The 21801-nt window shown below is 42.2% G+C and overlaps 1 protein-coding gene across 14 annotated transcripts in view; it reads left to right on the forward strand.

Moving 5' to 3' along the window:
* The window catches only part of PLCB4 (phospholipase C beta 4), a 482400-nt gene that overhangs the window by 171963 nt on the left and 288636 nt on the right, over nt 1-21801 (forward strand). For 8 of the 14 annotated variants that reach the window (XM_025000312.2, XM_025000311.2, XM_059892389.1 and 5 more), the window contains one exon: nt 7013-7089. The exons of 1 other annotated variant lie outside the window; for it this stretch is intronic. In XM_025000312.2, coding sequence (XP_024856080.1) covers nt 7087-7089 — 3 coding nt within the window. In that variant the 5' untranslated portion in view covers nt 7013-7086. The remainder of the gene's footprint in view (nt 1-7012; nt 7090-21801) is intronic. 5 more of the 14 variants (XM_059892392.1, XM_025000314.2, XM_025000316.2 and 2 more) reach the window with 1 other exon arrangement.

Raw genomic sequence — 21801 nt, forward strand, 5'->3', positions numbered from 1 at the left:
GGGCCACGTGGCCAGGAGTGTGGGTGGCATCTGGGAGCTGGGCGTGACCCCTGCTAACAGCCGGCAGAAAGTGCCCTCAGTCTTGTGACTGTAAGGACATGAGCTTGGCCAGCAATCTGGAAGTCATTCATTCCTCAAGCTCCAGAAAGGAAGGTAGCCTAGCAGAGACCTTGATTTTAGCCTTGTAAGGTGTTCAACAGAGAACCCTACAGCTGGACCCAGACTTCTGACCTACAGGACCACAAGCTACTAAATTGTTGTTTTAAGCCATCAAGTTCATAACAGTTTTGTGACATAGTCACAGAAAACCAACACGCAAGGGAAACCAGGCAAAAGAAGGTAGGTGTGTAATTGCAAAGGCATTGCCATTATTTAGAGAAAAATATAACACTTTTAAAATAACCCATAATAAATTCCTATGAAGAGCCCCCAGTTAAACATTTTAAAGCCAGTGAGCCACAGTAAATGCCAGACCCAGGAGCTGTAACTCTTCTGGGTTTCTCAAGGTGGTGCTTTTAGACTTTGGGAAGGGCGGAGGAATGATGAAGCTACACCCTTGCTAGATGTTTCTTGCGTGATGGTGACAATGTGCCGTCAAGGATGGTGGACGCTTTCCCGCCTTCCCTGTCATCCGCAGTGCTGGCTGAGCTTTCATGTGGCTTGGGGGGTCACTAACCCAGGGGCAAGAGGGGAGCTGGGGCACATGAATGAGGGCCACCTACTGGGGGTGATCCAGAGGGAGGTGCTGGGGGGCCGGGTGCACCCAGATCTTCTCAGGAGGGCCAGCCACCTCTCGGTTCTGGCTGGAGACCAGCATTCTGGGTCTATATCGCTCAGTCTTCCAGATGTCCAAGTGCAGCTGGGATTCCAAAGATTTATGGGAAATCTCCCCACATGTAAGTGTTAGCCGTCAGCTCAGATGTTAAAAGGTCACCGTGCCAGATGAAGCCCTCGGCAGCCCCTCCTCCAGCGTAGCCCAGAGGAGCCAGTCTGCGCGCAGCATGGAGCATGAGCGCCAGGGGACAGGGGTTCTGTCCGCTCGGTCACCGTGGTGTCCTCGTGTCAAGCCGCGGGGTGCACTATGCATGCTTGTGGGGTGGCTCGGAGGAGACAGCAGTGTGTTTGTATCTCTGTGGAACTTATCAAATGTGAGCTTACTTTGGTGAAACAAGTTTTAAAGATCTGATTGCTTTTTGTTTTAAATTGAAGTGTAGTTGACTTACAACGTAGTGTTAGTTTCAGGTGTAAGCAAAGTGATGCACACACACACACACACACACACACACAGATGAGCTGTATGTCCTTATCAGATTACTTTGTGTGGTTGTGCCAACAGTGTCCTTTGGGCCCAGCCAATCCCTCTCTTTAACTGCAGCTCCACTGAGGCCTCTTCTGGAAGTCATCGGCAGTGAGAGGCATCAGAGGAGGAACTGTGCACTCTGCTCTGTGTGGCTGGCCCCATCCCGGGTGCTTTGCCCTGGCTGTCTCCCTTCACCCCACCCCGACTTCTGAGATGGGTACTAGCAGTACCTCCCTCTCAGAGAAGGCAGTGGCACCCCACTCCAGTACTCTTGCCTGGAAAATCCCATGGATGGAGGAGCCTGGTAGGCTGCAGTCCATGGGGTCACTAAGAGTTGGACACGACTAAGCGACTTCACTTTCACTTTTCACTTTCATGCATTGGAAGAGGAAATGGCAACCCACTCCAGTGTTCTTACCTGGAGAATCCCAGGGACGGTGGAGCCTGATGTTGTCTATGGGGTTGCACAGAGTTGGACACGACTAAAGCGACTTAGCAGTAGCAGCAGGAGCAGTACCTCCCTCTTAAAGATGCAGAGTGGGCTCAGAGAGGCGCAGCCAGTTGCTCGAAGACCACGCAGCTGGTAGACAGTTGTCCTCGGTTTCCTCTGATGGCCTTCTCCTCGATTGCTGCTCGGGGTGTGCTCTGGAGCCAGCAGCATCATCACCTCCTGGGAGCTTGGTAGAGATGTGGAGTCCATGGTCTCCATGAGAATCCTGTCTCAAACAGAATCTGCTTTTCTACCAAATAACTTGGCAATTTGTATGTATGGTAAAGTTTCAGGGCTCTAAACTTAGGTTATTCCTGAGCCACTTCTGTGGATTTGGTGAAATCTCTCTTTCACTTGAACTTATTACTCATCTTTTCCACTTAAACATTTTCACTTGAAAATAAAAAATAACTGATAAATAACTAATAACATGATAACGTTACTCTAGTAAATAGCTATTAGTGTATTTGTTGTGATAGAATTAAGTTCAGTACAGACTGACATAATTTTTCATATATAGAAGTTGTGTTAATGTGTGTGCACTCTACATTCTCTCTCCATGTGTAGTGGTAAAATACCTATATTTTACATGTAAGCTGTACCTTGAATAAACACTGTAATAAATTAATGATAAACTGTCCCTGTGGGCCACGAGTGGGAGTGTGTTCCAGCCGTGGTGCTTTGTAAATGCGGTCACCAAGTCTTCCCCTCCCATGGGCACACCCTTGAAGCGTCAAGCTCGCATCAGGTGGTGGGGCTGCCTCTCCATCCTTGGAGTCTGGGCCTGACCACGTGGTTTGCTTTGCCTGCTGCTACGGTAGCACGTGTGACACAGCAGAGACTCATGCAGGGGGACCCACACTCTTGCCATCCTCACCAACTTGGGATCTTGGTGTGACCCAAAGTAAATGTTTACTGATTAAGTCACAGAGGTTTGAGGTGGTTGGTTACACTGCGCAAACTCACTGATATGACAGTGCTCTAACATTCAGTTTGTAAAACAGTACTTTCCCATGTCTAATAGCAGATTGGAGCGAGAGAATCTGTTTTGATTCAGTCTTGCCCAGTTACTCTTCACTTGAAAACAAAATTTCAATATTAAATATATCGGGGAGAGCACTGAATGCTAGTCTTTTTGTGTTCAATACATAGATTCACAAAAACAGGCCTCTCAATGTGAGTCTCTTATATTTGTAGGTTTTCTTTTTCTCCTCCACTGAGCAATAAAAATATCACACTTAGCTAAGCTCCCCGTTGCTTTGAAATAAGACTGTATCTCAAGCACTGTGGCATCTGCCATTAGTGGTACTTTGCAGGCATATACTCTTCTTTGGCAAAAGAAAAATATAATTGTATTTCCCATCACAATAAATCCCATGGAGAATTATAATAGTCTCTTAAAAATATAAATATTTACCAGTTACTGTTCCCTTGGAGAGGGTAAGTATTTTGTTATTTTTGAAAGAAGCCAACTTCTGTTCACTGGCAAACTTACTGAAAGTTAACCATTTTTTAAACTTCAGTGAAATGTCATTTATAAAGCATAACATTCACCAACTCAAAATGCATGATTCAGTGGTTTTTAGTATATACACAAAGTTATGGAACCATTTTTACAGTCTAACCTCAGAACATTTTCATCACCTCAAAGAGAAATCCCACCCCCTTGAGCGAGTGGTCCCCACCTTCCCTGCCCTTCCAGTCCTGTACAACCACTAACCTGCTCTCTGCATCTGTTCAGTTCAGTTCAGTTCAGTTCAGTCGCTCAGTTGTGTCCAACTCTTTGTGACTGCATGGACTGCAGCACTCCAGGCTTCCCTGTCCACCACCAACTCCCAGAGCTTACTAAAACTCATTTCCATCCAGTCGGTGATGCCATCCAACCATCTCATCCTCTGGCGTCTCCTTTTCCTCCTGCCTTCAATCTTTCCCAGCATCAGGGTCTTTTCCAATGAGTCAGTTCTTTGCATCAGATGGCCAAAGAATTGGAGTTTCAACTTCAACATTAGTCTTTTCAATGAATATTCAGGACTGATTTCCTTTAGGATGGACTGGTTGGATCCCCTTGCAGTTCTAGGGACTCTCAAGAGTCTTCTCCAACACCACAGTTCAGAAGCATCAATTCTTCGATGCTCAGCTTTCTTTTATAGGCCAACTCTCACATCCATATGTGACTACTGGAAAAATCATAGCTTTGAGTAGACAGACCTTTGTTGGCAGAGTCTTTGCTTTTTAATATGCTGTCTAGGCTGGTCATAACTTTTCTTCCAAGGAGAAAGCGTCTGTATCTGTGGATTTGCCTATTCTGGACATTTCATATACATGCAGTCATACAATATGTGGCTTTTGTGACTGGCTTCTTTCATTTAGTATAATATTTTTTTAAGGTGCATTCATGTTGTCACATGTATTTGTGTTGCATTCTTTTGATTGCTGAATAAAATTTATTGTATAGATATGCTATATTTTTAAAATCCATTTCTCAGTTCATGGATATTGAGATTATTTCAGCCTGTTGGCTATCTTGAATAATGCTACCATGAAAAAATACATCAAATTTTTTTGTATGGACATACATTTTCATTTCTCTTCAGAATTACTGGCCATATGGGGGAAGATCCCTGGAGAAGGGAATGGCTACTCGCTCCATTATTCTTGCCTGGAGAATCCCATAGACAGAGGAGCCTGATGGGCTACAGTCCATGGGACCCCAGTCCTTCAGTCATGACTGAGTGACTAACACACACACACACACACACACACACACAGTAATTCTATGTTTAACAATTTGAGGAATGCCAGACTGTGTTCAAAAGTGACTGCAGCATTTTATATCCCAGAAGCAATGTGGGAGGGTTCTGATTTCTCCAAGTTCTCATCAACACTTTTCTTAACCTGTTCTCTGATTAAAGTTATCCTAGTAGGTGTGAATAAGTATCTCATTGTGGTTTTAACTTAATTTTATATGATGGTTGAGCATTTCTTTAGGTATTTGTGTATCTTTTTTGGAGAAATGTCTATTTATTTACTCATTTTTAAATTGGGTTATCTTTTATCATTAAATTATAATAGTTCTTAAAATATTCTGGATAGGTCTCCTATTAGATATGCAATTTGCAAAAATCTTTTTCCGTGTTGTGGGTTGTCTTCACCTTCTTGATGGTGACCTCTGAAGCACAGAAGTTTTTAATTTGATGATGTCCAACTTACCTATTTTTTTTTCTGTGTTGTTTGTACCTTTAGCATTGTTTCTATGAAACCATTGCCTAAATCCATGGTCACACAGACTTGTTTCTATGTTGTATTTACTCCTAAGAGTTTTGTAGTTTTCGCTCTTATGTTTACATCTATGACGCAGTTTGCACTACTGTGTGTGTGTGTGGTGTGAGGTAGGAGCCACCTTCCTGGCTTCGCACGTGGATTTCTAGTTGTCCCAGCACTGTTTGTGGAATAGTGCTTTTCAGCAAATATATTTTGTTATATCTTTTTTGTTATTATCTTTTTTACATTAAAAAATATTTTTGTTATTATCTTTTCCTCTTCAGTGGGCTTACATTCTTTGAAAAACAGCTTTTGTTTACACCAGCATTAATAGGATCTGGGATTTGGGGGCTTTTTATAACTATTTATTAGGTTTTCTTCTATGTTATAGAAAACTCTTTCTTCTTTTGAAAGACCAAATGCACACACAGAGACACATAAACACAGAGATTTGTAGAGGCTGATACACAGACACATGTGCTTACTCATCCATTCAGTCTCTTCTTTACCAAAGATCCCATTTACATCCTTCAGCACCTAGAGTAATAATACTTGGATGAAAAAGTTGGTAGCTTATGGCCTTGATTCACATATGAGTATAGCAGTTACAGAGGTTACAGAGGTCAGTTACAGAGGTTTGCCCATCATATCCCAGTAGCTAAATAGTTCATGACAAACTGTTTATACTGCTTCACCTCTATATAGTTAAGTATTTCAACATTGGGTTTCCCAAATGTTGTAATATCCTAGCCACGGACAGAAGTAGAAAGGCTTATGGAATAATGCATCAGTTTTATGCTGGATAGTTACTTAAGGAATTAGAAAAGAAAAGCAAAATGTGTCCAGCATTTAAGTCTCTGGTTACAGAGACTTAAAGACTTGGGCATCAAGTGGTCTCTCAAAATGAAGAGCATGATATGGCTGAGTTATTAATCAATGAGCTTTTTTGGAACTGAGCTTGATTCATAGTCCCAGGAGGTAAACAGATTTAACTTCTCAGCCCTAGGCAGACCATTCAGTTATTCATCTGTTTACTGACAATGTCGGAAGTACCTAGTGTGTGATAGGCACTACCTTGGTGCTGGGTGTATACAGCTTGGTTCTAATCTTTTTTCTTTTTTTAAATGACATGGTTTTCATTTGTGGCTGTATTGGGTTGGCCAAAAAGTTTGATTGGGTTTTTCCATTCGATGTTACAGAAAAGCCTGAATGAACATTTTGATGAACCTTTCTACCTGGGAGCTTACAGTAGGCATCTCCACAAATAGATGATGATCTTTGCAAAATCCCAGTTCAGATTTTACAGACATCATTTTCCATGTCTGGATTGCCAGTTTTTCTGCCTCTACTTTCTTTCCAGATGGAAATGGACTTCCTCTTACTTCTGTGTACTTTTAACACCACCAGACCTGTGTCACTCCCCCACCCCACACAACATCTTGGAAAGATCTTGAAGCCTAAACTCAATGTCAAGTCCAAAGTCTACATGACAACTTCTTAATGAAGACAATACAAAAATACACATAAAAAATATTGACTGTTTGTACACAGATGCAATTTCATTGTAAATCTTTCCTGTTCTGCACTGTTCTTCTTTGAAAGGTTTCTTAAAATTACTATCAGTTTTACCATCAATCAGGAAAAGATCATTGTATCTACTTCTAGAACATTTTGAATATCCTTGTTCAACTGCTGCTTAATTATTTTGGTAGGTCAAGAGGTGGAATTGGAGATCAGCAGCTTAATAAAGTATATAAACCCTGTAGGCTGAGTGTAGCAGTAACATTTCTGATGATTACGTGTTTTGTCATCTGTTTAGAAACTGTCACGAATTTATTAATGTCACTTTCTGATGTGTTTTAAAGAATACTAGGGGTTTTGATTTTGAAGTACAGAGATTTCCACGGAATGCAGAAGTCCTTTACATTCACTTTTCTCTGTTCTGTGTCGTTCCTTCACAGAGGACAGCGCTGTAATTGGACTAAGCAGAAATCACCTTTAGCCAGCCCCAAGCCATCTGGTATGTACTCTGCACATGGTGGGTAAGAGTTGATAGTTTTGTGGAGTTCTAGAACTTTCAGTCTGTAAAATGAATCCCTTCAGTCACACTGTTATCCCATCTGAAAGGCCTCTCAAAACTGGTTCACAGATGTTTTCTTTGATGTTGTGGAACACTCATCACCTGGCATTTTCTAGATTCAAGTTTATTCATTCTACCAGCTTTGGATGCTTCATTTTCTGCTAAATTTTCTTGCTGTCTGCACTGACTTTTGTGTACATTTAGTAAGCATCAGTGTGTTAGTCACTAAGTCGTGTCTGACTCTTTGTGACCCCATGGACTATAGCCTGCGAGGCTCCTCAGTCCATGAGATTTCCCAGGCAAGTGGGTTGCCATTTCCTTCAGATATTATTATTAAAGTTAATGTTTTATGTAGTTCTTTCTGAGGAGAAATGTATGTGACTTGTTTTTAATCTTATGCACATTTTGTTTAAAAAGATTCTCACAGATGCCAACTCACTGTCAGCCTGAATCCACTCTCCGTTTTATGGGAGCTACCTATAAAGATGATGTAATTAACTCCTTCCAGTGTTTCTCTGAAGTTCTGTTTTACAAATCTTTAACAAAATGCTAAAATGGAAATCAGAAATATATATGCACAGTTCTTTTTATTTATAAATGATGAATTGCCCATGCTTTATTCCAGAGCCAGAGTCCTAATGAATGCTCTTTTACAACTCCTTTGGCCAATTGTTATTTTCTTCTTGGTGTTGTAAATAAAAAATTTGAACTATATGTCATTTCTTACTTCAAGGGACAAGAAGTAATTTTATAGTGATCACATGAAAAAAATAACCAGCAGATTTATATTTATGGTAAAGAATCTGCCTGCAATGTGGGAGACCTGGGTTCCATCCCTGGGTTGAGAAGATCCCCTGGAGAAGGGAATAGCTACCCACTCCAGTATTCTGGCCTGGAGAATTCCATGGACTGTATAGTGCATGGGGTTGCAAAGAGTCAGATACGACTGAGAGACTTTCACTTTCACTGATATCCATGTTCTTTGGGCTTCCGTTGTGGCTCAGTTGGTAAAGAATCTGCCTGCAATGGGGGAGACCTTGGTTCGATTCCTGGGTTGGGAAGATCTGCCGGAGAAGGGAAAGGCTACCCACTCCAGTGTTCTGGCCTGTAGAATCCCATGGACTATAGTGGATTCCAGGCTCTATGGACAGAGAAGCCTGGTGGGCTACAGTCCATGTGGTCTCAAAGAGTCAGACACAACTGAGTGACTTTCACATCACATCATGTCTATAAGTGAGCTCCAGGTCCCAAGCATTTAAAATCAGTATTATTTTCTTCTCCACTTTTCATGCCATGTCAGACATTCCATTATCTCCTGGCAGGGCCCATGGCTGATTTTCTTCCAGCCTTTCTGTGAGAGGAGGGAAGACTCATACTACCTGACAAGTTCTCCATACTACCATATCAGTACTTAACGATGACAGAAGAAGATCAAGAAAGTAGATTTATTATTGAATGTTCCTACTTATTTTTAGTCAAGTGCAGTATATTTTACTGTTCCCCGTGGATGATTCATAACCATGTCTCAGCAGACAAACTCAAGTTGGGAATCTAAATAATTCACTAGAGACTTTTAAATCAGTGTGGACAGGATATCTACTTTTTGGTTTCTTTTTAATGTTTTTTTTTTTGACTATCTAGTTTCTCTGTACAGTCACTGTATTATCCTTAAAAAATAAGTATTGTTCATCATCTGTTTTACATGGTCCCTATGAAGAATTAGGTAATTTGTGAAAAGAAAGACTTGATTTAAGAATAAAAAAAAATAACCTAGAGCTTAGAAGTTGTTTGTTCTATATTTTATGATTTCTTGTATATTAAGTGGTATAAATGCCACCCATTTGGTTTTACAGAATTTAGATGGCATTGAGGCTTCCCTTGTGGCTCAGGTGGTAAGAATCTGCCTGCAATGCAGGAGACCTGGGTTCAGTCCCTGGGTTGGGAAGATCCCCTGGAGAAGGGAATGGCAACCCATTCCAGTATTCTTGCCTGGAGAATCCCACAGACAGAGAAGTCTGGCGGGCTACAGTTCATGGGGGTCACAAAGAGTCGGACATGACTGAGTGGCTGACACTTCAGACGGCATCGGGCCCCGGGACAACTAATGTAGAAGGTGGGCTCCTCTTCCATCCCCACACCCGATAGGACCTGATTGAACCTGGCATCTCACTTGTCACTGGGGTTTTGATTGTCATCTTTGTGTTAGGCTTGCCTTTTCCCAGGGAGAAAATTCTTGTGTGTTTCCTGACATCTTCTTCTAAAAGTAAAAGCATTTTACTCTAGCAACATTCAATTGTTGCTGCTAAGTCGCTTCAGTCATGTCCGACTCTCTGTGACCCCAGAGAAGACAGCCCACCAGGCTCCCCCGACCCTGGGATTCTCCAGGCAAGAATACTGGAGTGGGTTGCCATTTCCTTCTCCAATGCATTAAAGTGAAAAGTGAAAGTGAAGTCGCTCAGTCGTGTCCAACTCTTTGCGACCCCATGGACTGCAGCCCACCAGGCTCCTCCATCCATGGGATTTTCCAGACAAGAGTACTGGAGTGGGGTGCCATTGCCTTCTCCGATTCAATTGTTGGCTGCTTTAATAATGAATTTTTATCCTGAAGTGAAATCTGATACTTTTATAATGTCCTCCCATATTTAAAATTGGAAATATCTGGACCCTGGCATCTGAACTATTCTTGTTTCATCTTGAACACTGGCGTAATTTTGTCATGATTCCAACAGTGGGATGTACATATGTTCTAAGTGGGTTACTTTTTTTTAGGACTATTACATCCACAGTGGGCATTCAGAATATATTTTAATTCCTGTAATGGCAAAAGGTATATTTTATGTTTTTCTTATTTAAGTTACATTCAGCTTAGCTTTTCATCAGTGTTAAAATAGAAAGAATTTAAATAAACCAAATGAGATGAATTATCCTCACTCTTACATTTCTAGCTTCAGAGTGAGTCTTCTTAAAGAAGAATTTATTAGTTTGGTCAAACCAAAAGCCACGTGTTCAAGTTTCATGAAAGAAAACAAACCTTGGTACCTACTGACCTGTTTTGTTTGCATTTCAAAGATATACTATTTGCGAGGCAAAACTCACCTAGTTTTGGGGGTTGCTTTCTTCCTTTGGAGTGACTTGAAATTGTTTTTATTAAATATTGGTTATGTTCAGAATTTATACTATCAGTGTCATGTATGAAGCTCACCAAACTTTATGCTGACTTTATTTTTACTTCTACTTTGAGCCTTACACACTACCCTCACCTTGTTCACACCTGGAGAAAAATATGTTGTGCCAAGTTATTAGCATCTTTATTCTAGGGCTGCTGCATTGCTCTATAGGAACAAAGAGGCTTCTTGCTTGTTGTTTAACAAGCAAGTGATGAGTGCAGCTATTTTAAATACTAAAGTGTTACAGAAACTTATCCGAGGTACGGAAACAAGGATCCGTTACACATTTTCCTGGAGCCTATTCACACATCATGAAAGTCTTGGCTTGGGTGCCCCTGAGCAGACTTGAGATGGGATTTCTGCAGGAGTCTTTTATTAGGGCAGCAATCCCAGGGGGATGAGGGAGTGGGGAAGGGAAGGGAGAAGGGAGCCAGACAGGGGAAGGTGTGGGCAGTGTCTCTGCCTCGACCCAATACCTGGAGGAGCTCTGGAGTACAACTGCTCCAGGAATCTGCTCCTTCTGCTCTAGCGAGGGAGCTGGCCTTCCCATCTCTGCCTCAGACACCGACTGTGGGCTGGTGGGAGAGGGGCTGCAAACCAGGGAGCACTTGACTCTGTATCTGCAGGTAAAGCAGCTCTGGAAGTTGAAGAGTGCTTCTCTTAAGAAATGTGCAGTTGCCATCTTTAGAAGCAAAACACAAAAGCTGGGAGGTGGGCACACAGGACAATTAAAAGGTATCAGTGGTATCTGGACAGACACTGGAGTATCTCCTCTACCTAGTCACATGTTGTCTCACCTACTTCCTCACTTATCTGGGCATATTCTTCATCCCTTAGGCCATTTCCTGGTGTCAGTTACATTCATTTTCTTGCTTCGAGTTGGTCATGAGCTACTGCTTCAAACAGCAGAATCCCAGACTACTGAAGGTAGTCTTCAGTAAATAGAGCTGCTACATGTATTAGAGTTAGAAGAAAATAAAAATCCATAATTTCAAAGCTTTCCTTAGATGGGTGTCTTCATGGATAACAATTTCAGTGCCCTGATAAAAGAGGCAGTGATATTCTGTGACTATATTGTTGGCATTTATTCTTGCTAGAAACATTTCCAAGCATACATGTTAACACGATGATTTCTCATTCTCATTTATTTTAACCATCCTTATAAATTTTATACTTTAGCTTTTGCCTTTAAAAGTATTTTCTTAAACCTTTTATGAAAATATATGGTGTTTCTGAACTGAATTGAAATGATGGTATTTCCTTTTAGTCAGTTAAGTTGCTTAGTTGTATCCGACTCTCTGTGACCCCATGGACTGCAGCACGCCAGGCTTCCCTGTCCATCACCAACTCCCAAAGCTTGCTCAAACTCATGTCCAGCCAGTCGGTGATGCCGTCCAACCATCTCATCCCCTGTTGTCCCCTTCTCCTCCTGCCTTCAATCTTTCCCAGCATCAGGGTCTTTTCCAGTGAGTCAGTTCTTCGCATCAGGTGGTCAAAGTATTGGAGTGTCAGCTTCAGCATCAGTCCCTCCAATGAATATTCAGGACTGATTTCCTTTAGGATGGACTGGTTGGATCTCTTTGCTGTCCAAAGAACTCTCAAGAATCTTCTCCAACACCACAGTTCAAAAGCATCAGTTCTTTGGCACTCAGCTTTCTTTATGGTCCAACTCTCACATCCATACATGACTACTAGAAAAACCATAGCCTTGACTAGACTCACCTTTGTTGGTAAGTAATGTCTTTGCTTTTTAATATGCTGTCTAGGTTGGTCATAACTTTTCTTCCAAGGAGCAAGTGTCTTTTAATTTCATGGCTGCAGTCACTATCTGCAGTGATTTTGGAGCCCAAAAAAACAAAGTCTCTCACTGTTTCCATTGTTTCCCCTCTATTTGCCATGAAGTGATGGGTGTTTCTTTCTTTGGGCACTTTCAACTCAGTATAGCACAAAAATGTGGCCTAGTAGAAACAGCATGTGAACAGCAAGGCATTTCTCTTTAGCCTCATTTAAAATTAAAAAAAAAAAAAAAAAAGGTTGTGATAACAGGCTGAATTGGAGGCTGGGAAGTCCAAGATCACACTTGAAATTAATTTAAATAATGTGTTTAGCCTAGCATATCCTAATTATTATCATTTCAACATTCAATACTATTAATTATATTTTGCTTTTTAATTTTTTATTGGGTGTAAATTCGATACAACACATCTCAATTCAAACTAGCCATATTTCAAGTGCTCAAAACCACTTTGGCCAATGGCACTGTATTGGACAGTGCAACTTCAGAATGTTGTAGAAAAGCTCTGATAAGAGGCTTCTTTCCTTTGAGACAAAACTTTTTGTCAGCAGTCTGAATCTTCCAGCTTGGTAACCCCATTCAATAAAGCAATGAGGTGGCATTGTTGTCCAAAGAAAGTGAGCTGATCTGTCTTTGATGAGCTATTGTCACTTCCATTTGGTACTTAATGCCCTGTAGGCATGAATTATGATGAAAAAGATTGGGTTTGACAGCTAAGATATCAACGATAACCTTCAGGAGTGCAGAGTTACTTTTTGAAAGACCCCGGGTCTTGATTGAAGGGGAGACTGTGTAGAAATTTTAAAGAGGAGAGGAAGGCATCTTAGGAAATGGAAAAAATGATGTATATGTATATAATGTGTGTTGGCAGAGAAGAGTGTAGATAAGTTTGAGTACTGGCATGTAATCTGACAAGGCTGGAATACTAACTGCACAGTAAGAAAGGTAGTTAGTGTCTAGACTGATGCCAGTTTTGAAAACCTAGATTGTGCCGAGTATGAAGTGGGATATCATCATGGCTTAGTTTACACACTAGGCTCTGTTTTTTGGAATCCCTCCAAAATGTAGTGACTTGAAACAACAGAAGCCCCCTCATCACCTCACATTTCCTGTGAGTCAGGGGTTCTGGAAGGGCTTCATTGTGCCCTTCTGGCTCAGAGAACCTTTCAGGTAGCTGCATTCAGACAGTATCTGAAGCTGCAAGAGCAGGAGGCTGGAGCAGCTGGAGGCTGGCTGGGTTTCCCCGCCACAGGCTCAGGATGTCTCCGTGGCTCTCTTCATGGGTAACCATGGGCTTCCTCATGGTCTGCTGGCTCTAGGGCAGCTGGTGCTTCCTTGGACCCTGTGATTATTCCCCCTGACAAGTGAGAGGCACCTCTGCTTGGGAAGGCTCCTTGGAAATAATGCTGCATCATTTCCATCACATGACTTTGTTACTGGGGAGTCACGAGCCAGTCCAGTTTCAAGGGGAGGAGACATAAATGCCCACTTCTCAGTGGGAGGGTGCTAAAGTCGCCTGGTGTGGAGAGAGTGTTGGAAGAACTGTCCCAGAACCCCTTCCCAGCACCACTGCTGTCTGCATCTTGCCCCCGGGCCATGCCCTGGGAGTGTTGTAGCGTGAGCTCACCATTCATTCCTGGGTCCACTTCCACACGGGCGCTCTCTCTCCTTTCCTCACCTGGGGAGCTAGACTGAGCAGCCCTTAAGGACAGCGGAAGCCTTCAGTTCCGGCAGTGAATGGCCAGCCCTGGCCTTCCGTCCCCCTTTCAATATCTTTACTTGCCTTTACTGGTAGAGGCTCCCGCTAGCGTGGGCATGCCCCAGCCTCACATTCTCCTCACTTTCTTGATTTGTGGAATAACTGAGGGGTAAGAGAAACAGCAAACACAAAGGAAAGAAGAATCTTCTAACCCTTTACTTCACCCCTCTACCACATAGGGATATCTTCTTCGTACGAAAGGATTTTCACCCTTGGCTAACGGCAGGGCTTTTCTCTCCCTTCTTCCGTTTCTAGGGTGGCTCTCTATTGCTCTGTTTTTGGTTTCCATGAACATCTGGGCTTATTTCCCGAGGTGATTAGAAGGAAGGAGGAAGGATATGAGACCAGCACATAACTTGTGTAAGAGAGCTTTCCTAAATATTCCTAAGGCCAGCATTCTGCCACATCCTGTTCTCCCTGGTTTTCATAGGAAGGTCTCCATTCTTTGCCAGAATCTCAAATTTATCTGAATACCAGCCTTGAAACTAGGTGTGTGATGAGCTTTCCTGTACTTCCCTAGCCTTCCTTCCTCTTGCTAAATCACAGCCTTTAACTAGAAAATATTAAAATGCCAACAGCAGAAGAGTTTAGAGGTATTAAATTCTGCAACTTAATTACTGTGAACTACATTAAAAAGAAGACTTGATGGATAGAGAAATGGATAAAGATCTAGGTATTCAAAAAGGCTAGTTGGTAGGAATATGGTTGCTCACCGGGAAAAAAAATCTTTCAATTTTTCTTTATTTTTAAAATAAAATACTAGAGAAGAAAAGCATAAACCATAAAATTATAGTGTGATACATTTGGGAAAATAATGTCCGTTTTCTACTTTAGCAGTTGCTGAAGTCTTATCCTGTTTTTCAGTCCAAATAAAATTTCAGAAATTTTTGTCCTTAGCAAAGTTATTTATCCTGACTTGTTTCCCAAAAGATTTGAAGAAACTGAAAAAGATCTAACAGTCCAGTATTTTTTAGTTTGACTAGGATTTTCACATATAGCTTTTTAATATGCTATTATTGAAGTTCTTAAGACATTAAAATTGCTTTTGCGTGACATTTCCCAAGAGCCCTTGTGCAATCCTGACAGCAGGAACTTCTTATTCCAAAGACAGAGTTTCTTGTCCCCATATACGGTCCCACGCTCCCCTCTCTTGAGTTGGGTAGCCTGAATCTTTTCCAGGTTTGAAACATTTTTTCCCTGCTACAGTGAGAAGGTTTGCTTTGTTTGGTTTGTTTCTGTAAAAAAGAAAGAAAAAATAAAGCCAATTTAGCTCCCTGACCCTTTTAATTTTTTTGATTTGTCAATAATCAAAAAGCCAGTAGAAGTTGTTGCATTTGCAAAGTCTTTGCTTACTCTTCTGAAATGAACAAAAGAGCAGGCTTTGTGATTTCATTGTCCTCAGTTGGGGAAGGGCAGCTTGCTGAGGACTGAGGACTAAAATAAACCCTCCCAGGAAAGGGAACCAGCCAGTGACCTTGGGTCGTGACCACCTTGCAGATCAACTGCTCCCTTCCTTGCTGTTTTTTGTGGCTTCTGGCGGGGCATCAAGTGTCACAAATGCAGAAGAGAGCAGTCTGAGGAGGACTCCAGTGCCTCTGCGGGCAAAAGTGCTGACGTGATCTCCTAATCCCTGTATGGCCGCAGGCTTTCACAGCGGGCAGGCAGGGAGCGGAGAGAAGGCACTCCTCAACAAAAGAGAAGCGGCAAGAAACTGATGCCGTGGCGGTGACTTTTACACTCCTCAAGGAATAATAGAGCAGTCTGGAATTTGGAGAGATGCGTGCAGATGTTAGTAGCCCTTACTGATCCAAAAGAGAAATAAAAGTCACACCTACTGCTCGAAGCAATTAGAAGTGTATTGGAAAACTGGAGGGTGCTCCTGGTGACTGATAATTTCTTACCTGGTTCGCTGCCTTTTGGTGTGGGAGGAAGAAGGTGAGCTCTGAAGCCTGCGGCTTGGTTTTCCCATCTGGAAAATGAGCACAGTGTCACCAATTTCATTGGGTTTCGGGTCTTTACAAGGAGGTGGGGGATATGCGGGACCCATCTTCTATAGGTAGTATCTTCCTTCCCATTTTTCTCTCCATGGATATTTGTGAGCTTCCAAACTACTTTCTTCTGTGTGACGTTTCCCACGAGCCCTTGAGTCGTCATGAAAGCAGGAACTGCTTATTCCAAAGAGAGGATTTCTTGTCTCCCCATATTTTCTGTTTTGACCTGGGCATCCTGAACCTTTTCCAGACCTGAAACATGGGTCTACCCACCTCCCCCCACAATGGAAGTGTTCACTTTGATCTGTTTCTGTAAAAGGGAGAAAAAAATAAATAAACCCCACTCAGCTCCCTGGCACTAGAGATGTTAACTCTTCTCCTTTTGCTCCTCAGAAACCCTCTGCTCTTTCTTCTGTACGAAAGTAAAGGAAGGAAGGATCTGCACCTTGAGGAGCTTCGGGTACTACTCTGTCCTTCCATTAAGGACTTTCTCCTGCCTAACGGGGCCCACCCTCTCTGCCTTTAGAACCTGTGGCTTCTGGTACAGGTGCTGCTGTTAGGATGACCATCCCTGGATTGAATCCCTCTTCCTGTAGTCATGCCGTCTCTGCTTCTCCTCTGCACACATCTGCTGGCACCTTTGCCTCTCCTGGGGCTTATTTCTGCCATTCCCACAGCTTCAGTCCTATCTAAAAACCTGCCCTGCTTTGCCTGCCTTGTCTTTCTTCTTCCTTCTGCCTTTTTCACAAAAATTGAAGTGAAATTCATATGACAAAAATCACCCATTTAAAAGTGAGCAATTCAGTGTCATTTAGCACATTCATAAACTTGTACAACCACCACTTCTTTTGAGTTCTAAAACATTTTCATCACCACCAGAGAAGCCCGCATACTCATAAAGCAGGGCTCTCCCCACTTCCCCTTTCCCAATCCCTGGCAACGTATCTATGAATTTGCCTATTTTGGATATTTCATGTAAATGGAATCACATATTCTGTGACCTTTCACTTCAGTCGCTCAGTCAGGTCCGACTCTTTGCAACCCCACGGGCTGCAGCACGCCAGGCTTTCCTGTCCATCACCAACTCCCAGATCTTACTCAAACTCATGTCCATTGAGCTGGTGGTGCCATCCTACCGTCTCATCCTCTGTCGTCCCCTTCTCCTCCTGCCTTCAATCTTTCCCAGTATATTATTTTTAAGAGTCATCGATGTTGTAGCGTGGATGAGTATTTCATCCCTTTTTATAGTTGAATACAATGTCCATTGTCTGCATATACAAGTTTGTTTATCCGTCCGTCCATTAGTGGACAGTTGTGGTGTTTTCGTCTTTTGGCTGTTGTGAATCGTGCTGCTATGAACATGTGTATACATGTATTTGAGCCTTTTCTTGTTGTTCTGGGATATACCTAGGAATGGAATTGCTGGGTCGTATACTAACTCTGTGTTTAACTTTTGGGGGTGGGGTGGAACAGCGCTGGGTCTTCTTTACAGCCATGAGAGCTTCACGAGGCATCACGCAGGCGCTCTAGTTGCGGGCTCAGCTGCCCTGCGGCATGTGGGGCCTTAGTTCCCAACCAGGGATCAGACCCACGCCCCCTGCATTGGAAGGTGGATTCTTATCACTGGGCCGTGAGGGAAGTCCCTATTTTGAACTTCCTGAGGAATTGCAAAGCTCTTCTCCACAGTAGCTGCACCATTTTTCACTCCCACTATCAATGCACTTGAGTTCCCATTTCTCCACATCGCTGCCGACACTTACTTTCTTTTTCATTTTTTAAAGGCATCTGATGAGTGTGAAATGGTATCACATGTGGTTTTGATTTGCATTCCATGATGACTAACCATGTGCATCTTTTCATGCGGTGCTTGGCCATTTGTATAGCTTCTTTGAAGAAATGTTAGTTCAAGTTATTTACCCATTTGTTTAAGTGTGTTGCTTGCTTTTTTGTTATTAAATTGTAGAAGTTTTTTTTTTTTTTTTTATATTCTGGATACTTGGTCTTTCTCAGATATATGACTTGCAGACTTTCTCTCATTTTATAGATTGTCCTTTCACTTTCTTGATAATGTCTTTTAATGCACACAAGTTTTTAATTTTAATGAAGTTGAATTCACCTGTTTTTTAATGCTATTGCTTTTGCACATGTCAAATATAAGAATCTGCTGCCAAACCCAAAGTTATATTTTGACTCTTCAGAGCACCTCCTCTCTTTGCTTTTGTTATCGTTTTCCCCTGTAGTGATTCTGGAACTGTGGTACTGCACCTCAGGAGAAAGCAGCGGCCCAGTGAACAGTCATGTAGTTGCATCGGGGATTATTACAAGTGTGCTAGACTCCAGACACTTCTCGTGTTTATGGTCACTCCCTTGGAACCATGATGAGAACCTTGTTGGCTATTCAAAGCAGAGCCACCATGCAGGCTTTTGGGTGAAAACTGCTTGTTAAAATTTCAAGGGAGGCAGAGGTTGGAGAGATTAGAAGGAGGAAGACTCCACATGTCATTGCTGGCTTTGAAGATGGAGAAAGATGAGCCAAGGGATAGGGTCAGCCTCTAGAAGCCTAGAACAGCTCCAGCCAACAGCATGTAAGGGAATCAGGACCACAGTCCTATAGCAACATAGAACCAAACTCTGCCAGCAAACTAAGTGAGCTTAGAAGTGAATTCCCCCCTAGGGACACTGAAAAGGAATTCATCCCTGCCGGCATCTTGATCTTGACCTTGTGAACACTGAGCACAGAAACTAACCAACCCTCCCAGATTGTGACCTACAGAACGGAGAATGTTAAGTTTACCTTTGAATGCCTAAAAAGAAGTGAATGTTGTGAGCATCATTATAAGGATATCTTGGTTATTTTTTTTTTAAACTGAAGATTGCAGTGTATCATGTATTGTTTAGTAGATTTTTAAATTAAATACATATTGATTTTATTCATGTAACAAATGAAAACAAAATAATTCCAAGGGATCCTTCTAGAAAAGAACAAAGCATGTGGGCTTCCCGTTTGCTGTTCTCTGGTTTATGCACGTGTTCAGCTGTGTTAGTCATTGTCTTCAATTATATGAGCATTTTTAAAAAAGCCTTCTCTCATATAAAGGAAAACTGTGGCATAGGCATCAAAATCAGGAAGGAATCAGACGGAGAGAGAGTGAGGAGGAAGACAGGTGATGTTGCCAGGATTGATTGCGGGGGTTGTCACATTTTTTTCCCAATAAGTTTGACAACTGGTCCATTCCTTTGAGAGTAGTGAGGCTGGGTGAGGCCTCCACCCAGGGCTACCCATGAGTGTCGGAGGTAATTTCGGGCCTGGCAGGGCCTCCTGAAAGAGGCTCCCTTCCAGATAGGTGAAACGGGCTTTTCTTTCCTTCGCAGTTGGGTTAGGAAAAGTTTGGGGAGACACGTAGACTAGGGTCCTGGGACCTTCATGCACTGAACAGGAGCATCTGCAAGTAGAGTTCCCCCCTGGGTAGAGGGCCAGGTGGGAGCCCAAGAACTCTGAGAAGCAGGTCCTCGAGGGGCAGCAGGTATCATCAGGCCTGACTCGGGGACTAGCCAGAACTCACCACTGACTATGAAGCTCGGTCTTCAGAGTTTGGCAGGAGCTTTACAGCATCACTATGAGGACACAATTCTCATCTGATACAAACAAACCAGCCAACCACTCTCAAAACCAACTGCTTGCTCTTAGAGAGTGCATGACACATAACAAGTGCTCAATTAATGATCGTCATTATTTGTGTTGAATATACCAAAGGATGGTCTGACAGTTCGCTCCTTAGAGAAGCCCTTGGCTAGGATTTCCGGGCTAAGTGTAGACTGTCGCCTGCTGTCTGAGGCATCCACTGTGATGCTGCATTTCCTGTTGGAGTAGAAGTACAGGGGCAACAAGAAGCTCCTCTACGTTAGTGTGTGCTTTCCGATCAGTTATGAGAGTGACTGTCTGCAGCGTTAAGTGCTAAAACAGACCCAGAAATCCTGCACAGGAAGGGCTTTAGGAATCTCTGCCTCCAGTAAAAGGGCACGTGTCCCCTGCCTGTGCCCACTGCCTTTCAGGGAGTTTACCATTTGATGGGGAACTCCAGGAGCTAAAGTCCACACAGCAAGAGGACATACCAGATATCAGCGGAGATCCCCTCTCAGAATGGCATGGAAGTGAAAGATTTACTTCCTTATTTCATGTTTTATCTCTTAAAATGGTGAACTTATTTTTTTTTTTTACTTTATTATCTAAAAAATTTCTTTTGCAACAAATATGGATTTATTATGTTTAAAACTTTTTCTTTTAAAATTTCTATATATTTAAATAAATTTTTATTGAAATATAGTTGATTTATAGTATTATATTAGTTTCAGATATACAATTATACTCCACTTAAAGTTATTGTAAAGCACTGGTTATGTTCTCTATTCTGTACAGTACATCCTGGTAGCTTTTTTCTTTTGTCCATAGCGGTTTTACCCCTTTACCTGCCTTGCTACTTCTTCCATTCTTCTCATCTCCAGTATGACTAGTTTTTTCCTCTTTATTTGTGATTCTGCTTCTGTTTTGATTTGTCGTTGTTACTGTTAAGTCGCTAAGTTGTCTCCCCACAGACTGTAGCACACCAGGTTCCTCTGTCCTCTACCACTTGCCAGAGTTTGTTCAGACTGCTGTCCGTTGAGTCGATGATGCCATCCAACTATCTCATTCTCTGCTCCCTGCTTCTCCTTTTGCCTTCAATCTTTCCCCACCTCAAGGTTTTTTCCAGTGAGTTGGCTCTTCACATCAGGTGGCCAAAATATTGGAGCTTCAGCTTCTGCAACAGTCCTTCCAGTGAATATTCAGGGTTGATTTCCTTTAGGATGGACTGATTTGATCTCCTTGCTATCCAGGGGACTCTCAAGAGTCTTCTCCAACACCACAGTTCAAAAGCATCAATTCTTCGGTGCTCAGCTTTCTTTATAGTCCAACTCTCACATCCATATATGACCACTGGAAAAACCATAGCTTTGAGTAGATGGACCTTTGTTGGCAAAGTAATGTCTCTGCTTTTTAGTATGCTGTCTAGGTTTGTCAAAGCTTTCCTTCCAAGGAGCAAGCATCGTTTAATTTAATGGCTTCAGTCACAGTCTACAGAGATTTTGGAGCCTAAGAAAATAAAGTCTGTCACTGTTTCCACTTTTTCCCCTTCTATTTGCCATAAAGTGATGGCACTGTATGCCATGATCGTAGTTTTTTGAATGTTGAGTTTCAAGCAAGCCTTTTCACTCTGCTATTTCACTCTCATCAAGAGATTCTTTAGTTCCTCTTCAACTTTCTGCCATCAGAATTATATCATGTGCATATTTGACATTGTTTATATTTCTTTTGGCAGTTTTGATTGCAGCTTGTGATCCAGCCGAGTATTTTGCATGATGTACTGTGTATAGAAGTTAAATAAGCAGGATGCGAATATACAGTTCTCTCGTACTCCTTTCCCAATTGTGAACCAGTCAGTTGTTCCGTGTCTGGTTCTCTTGTTTCTTGACCTGCATACAGGTTTCTCAGGAGACAGATAAAGTGACCTGGTATTCCCATCTCTAAGAATTTCCCACAGTTTATTGTAATCCACACAGTCAAAGGCTTTAATGTAGTCAATGAAACAAGTAGATGTTTTCTTGGAACTCCCTTGCATTCTCCATGATCCAGCAAATGTTGGCAATTTGATCTCTGGTTCTTCTTTGTTACCCAGCTTGTACATCTGCAAGTTCTTGGTTCACATACTAGTGAAGCCTAGTTTAGGGGATATTGAGCATAACGTTGCTAGTGTGTGAAGTGAATGCAATTGTGTGGTAGTTTGAACATTCTTTGGCATTGCCCTTCATTGTGATTGGAGTGAAAACTGAACTTTTCCAGTCTTGTGGCCACTGCTGAGTTTTCTAAATTTGCTGACATATTGAGTGCAGCACTTTAAGAGCATCATCTTTTAGGATCTGTTT

Source organism: Bos taurus, chromosome 13 (assembly GCF_002263795.3).
Source record: "Bos taurus isolate L1 Dominette 01449 registration number 42190680 breed Hereford chromosome 13, ARS-UCD2.0, whole genome shotgun sequence".
Taxonomy (NCBI): Eukaryota; Metazoa; Chordata; class Mammalia; order Artiodactyla; family Bovidae; genus Bos; species Bos taurus.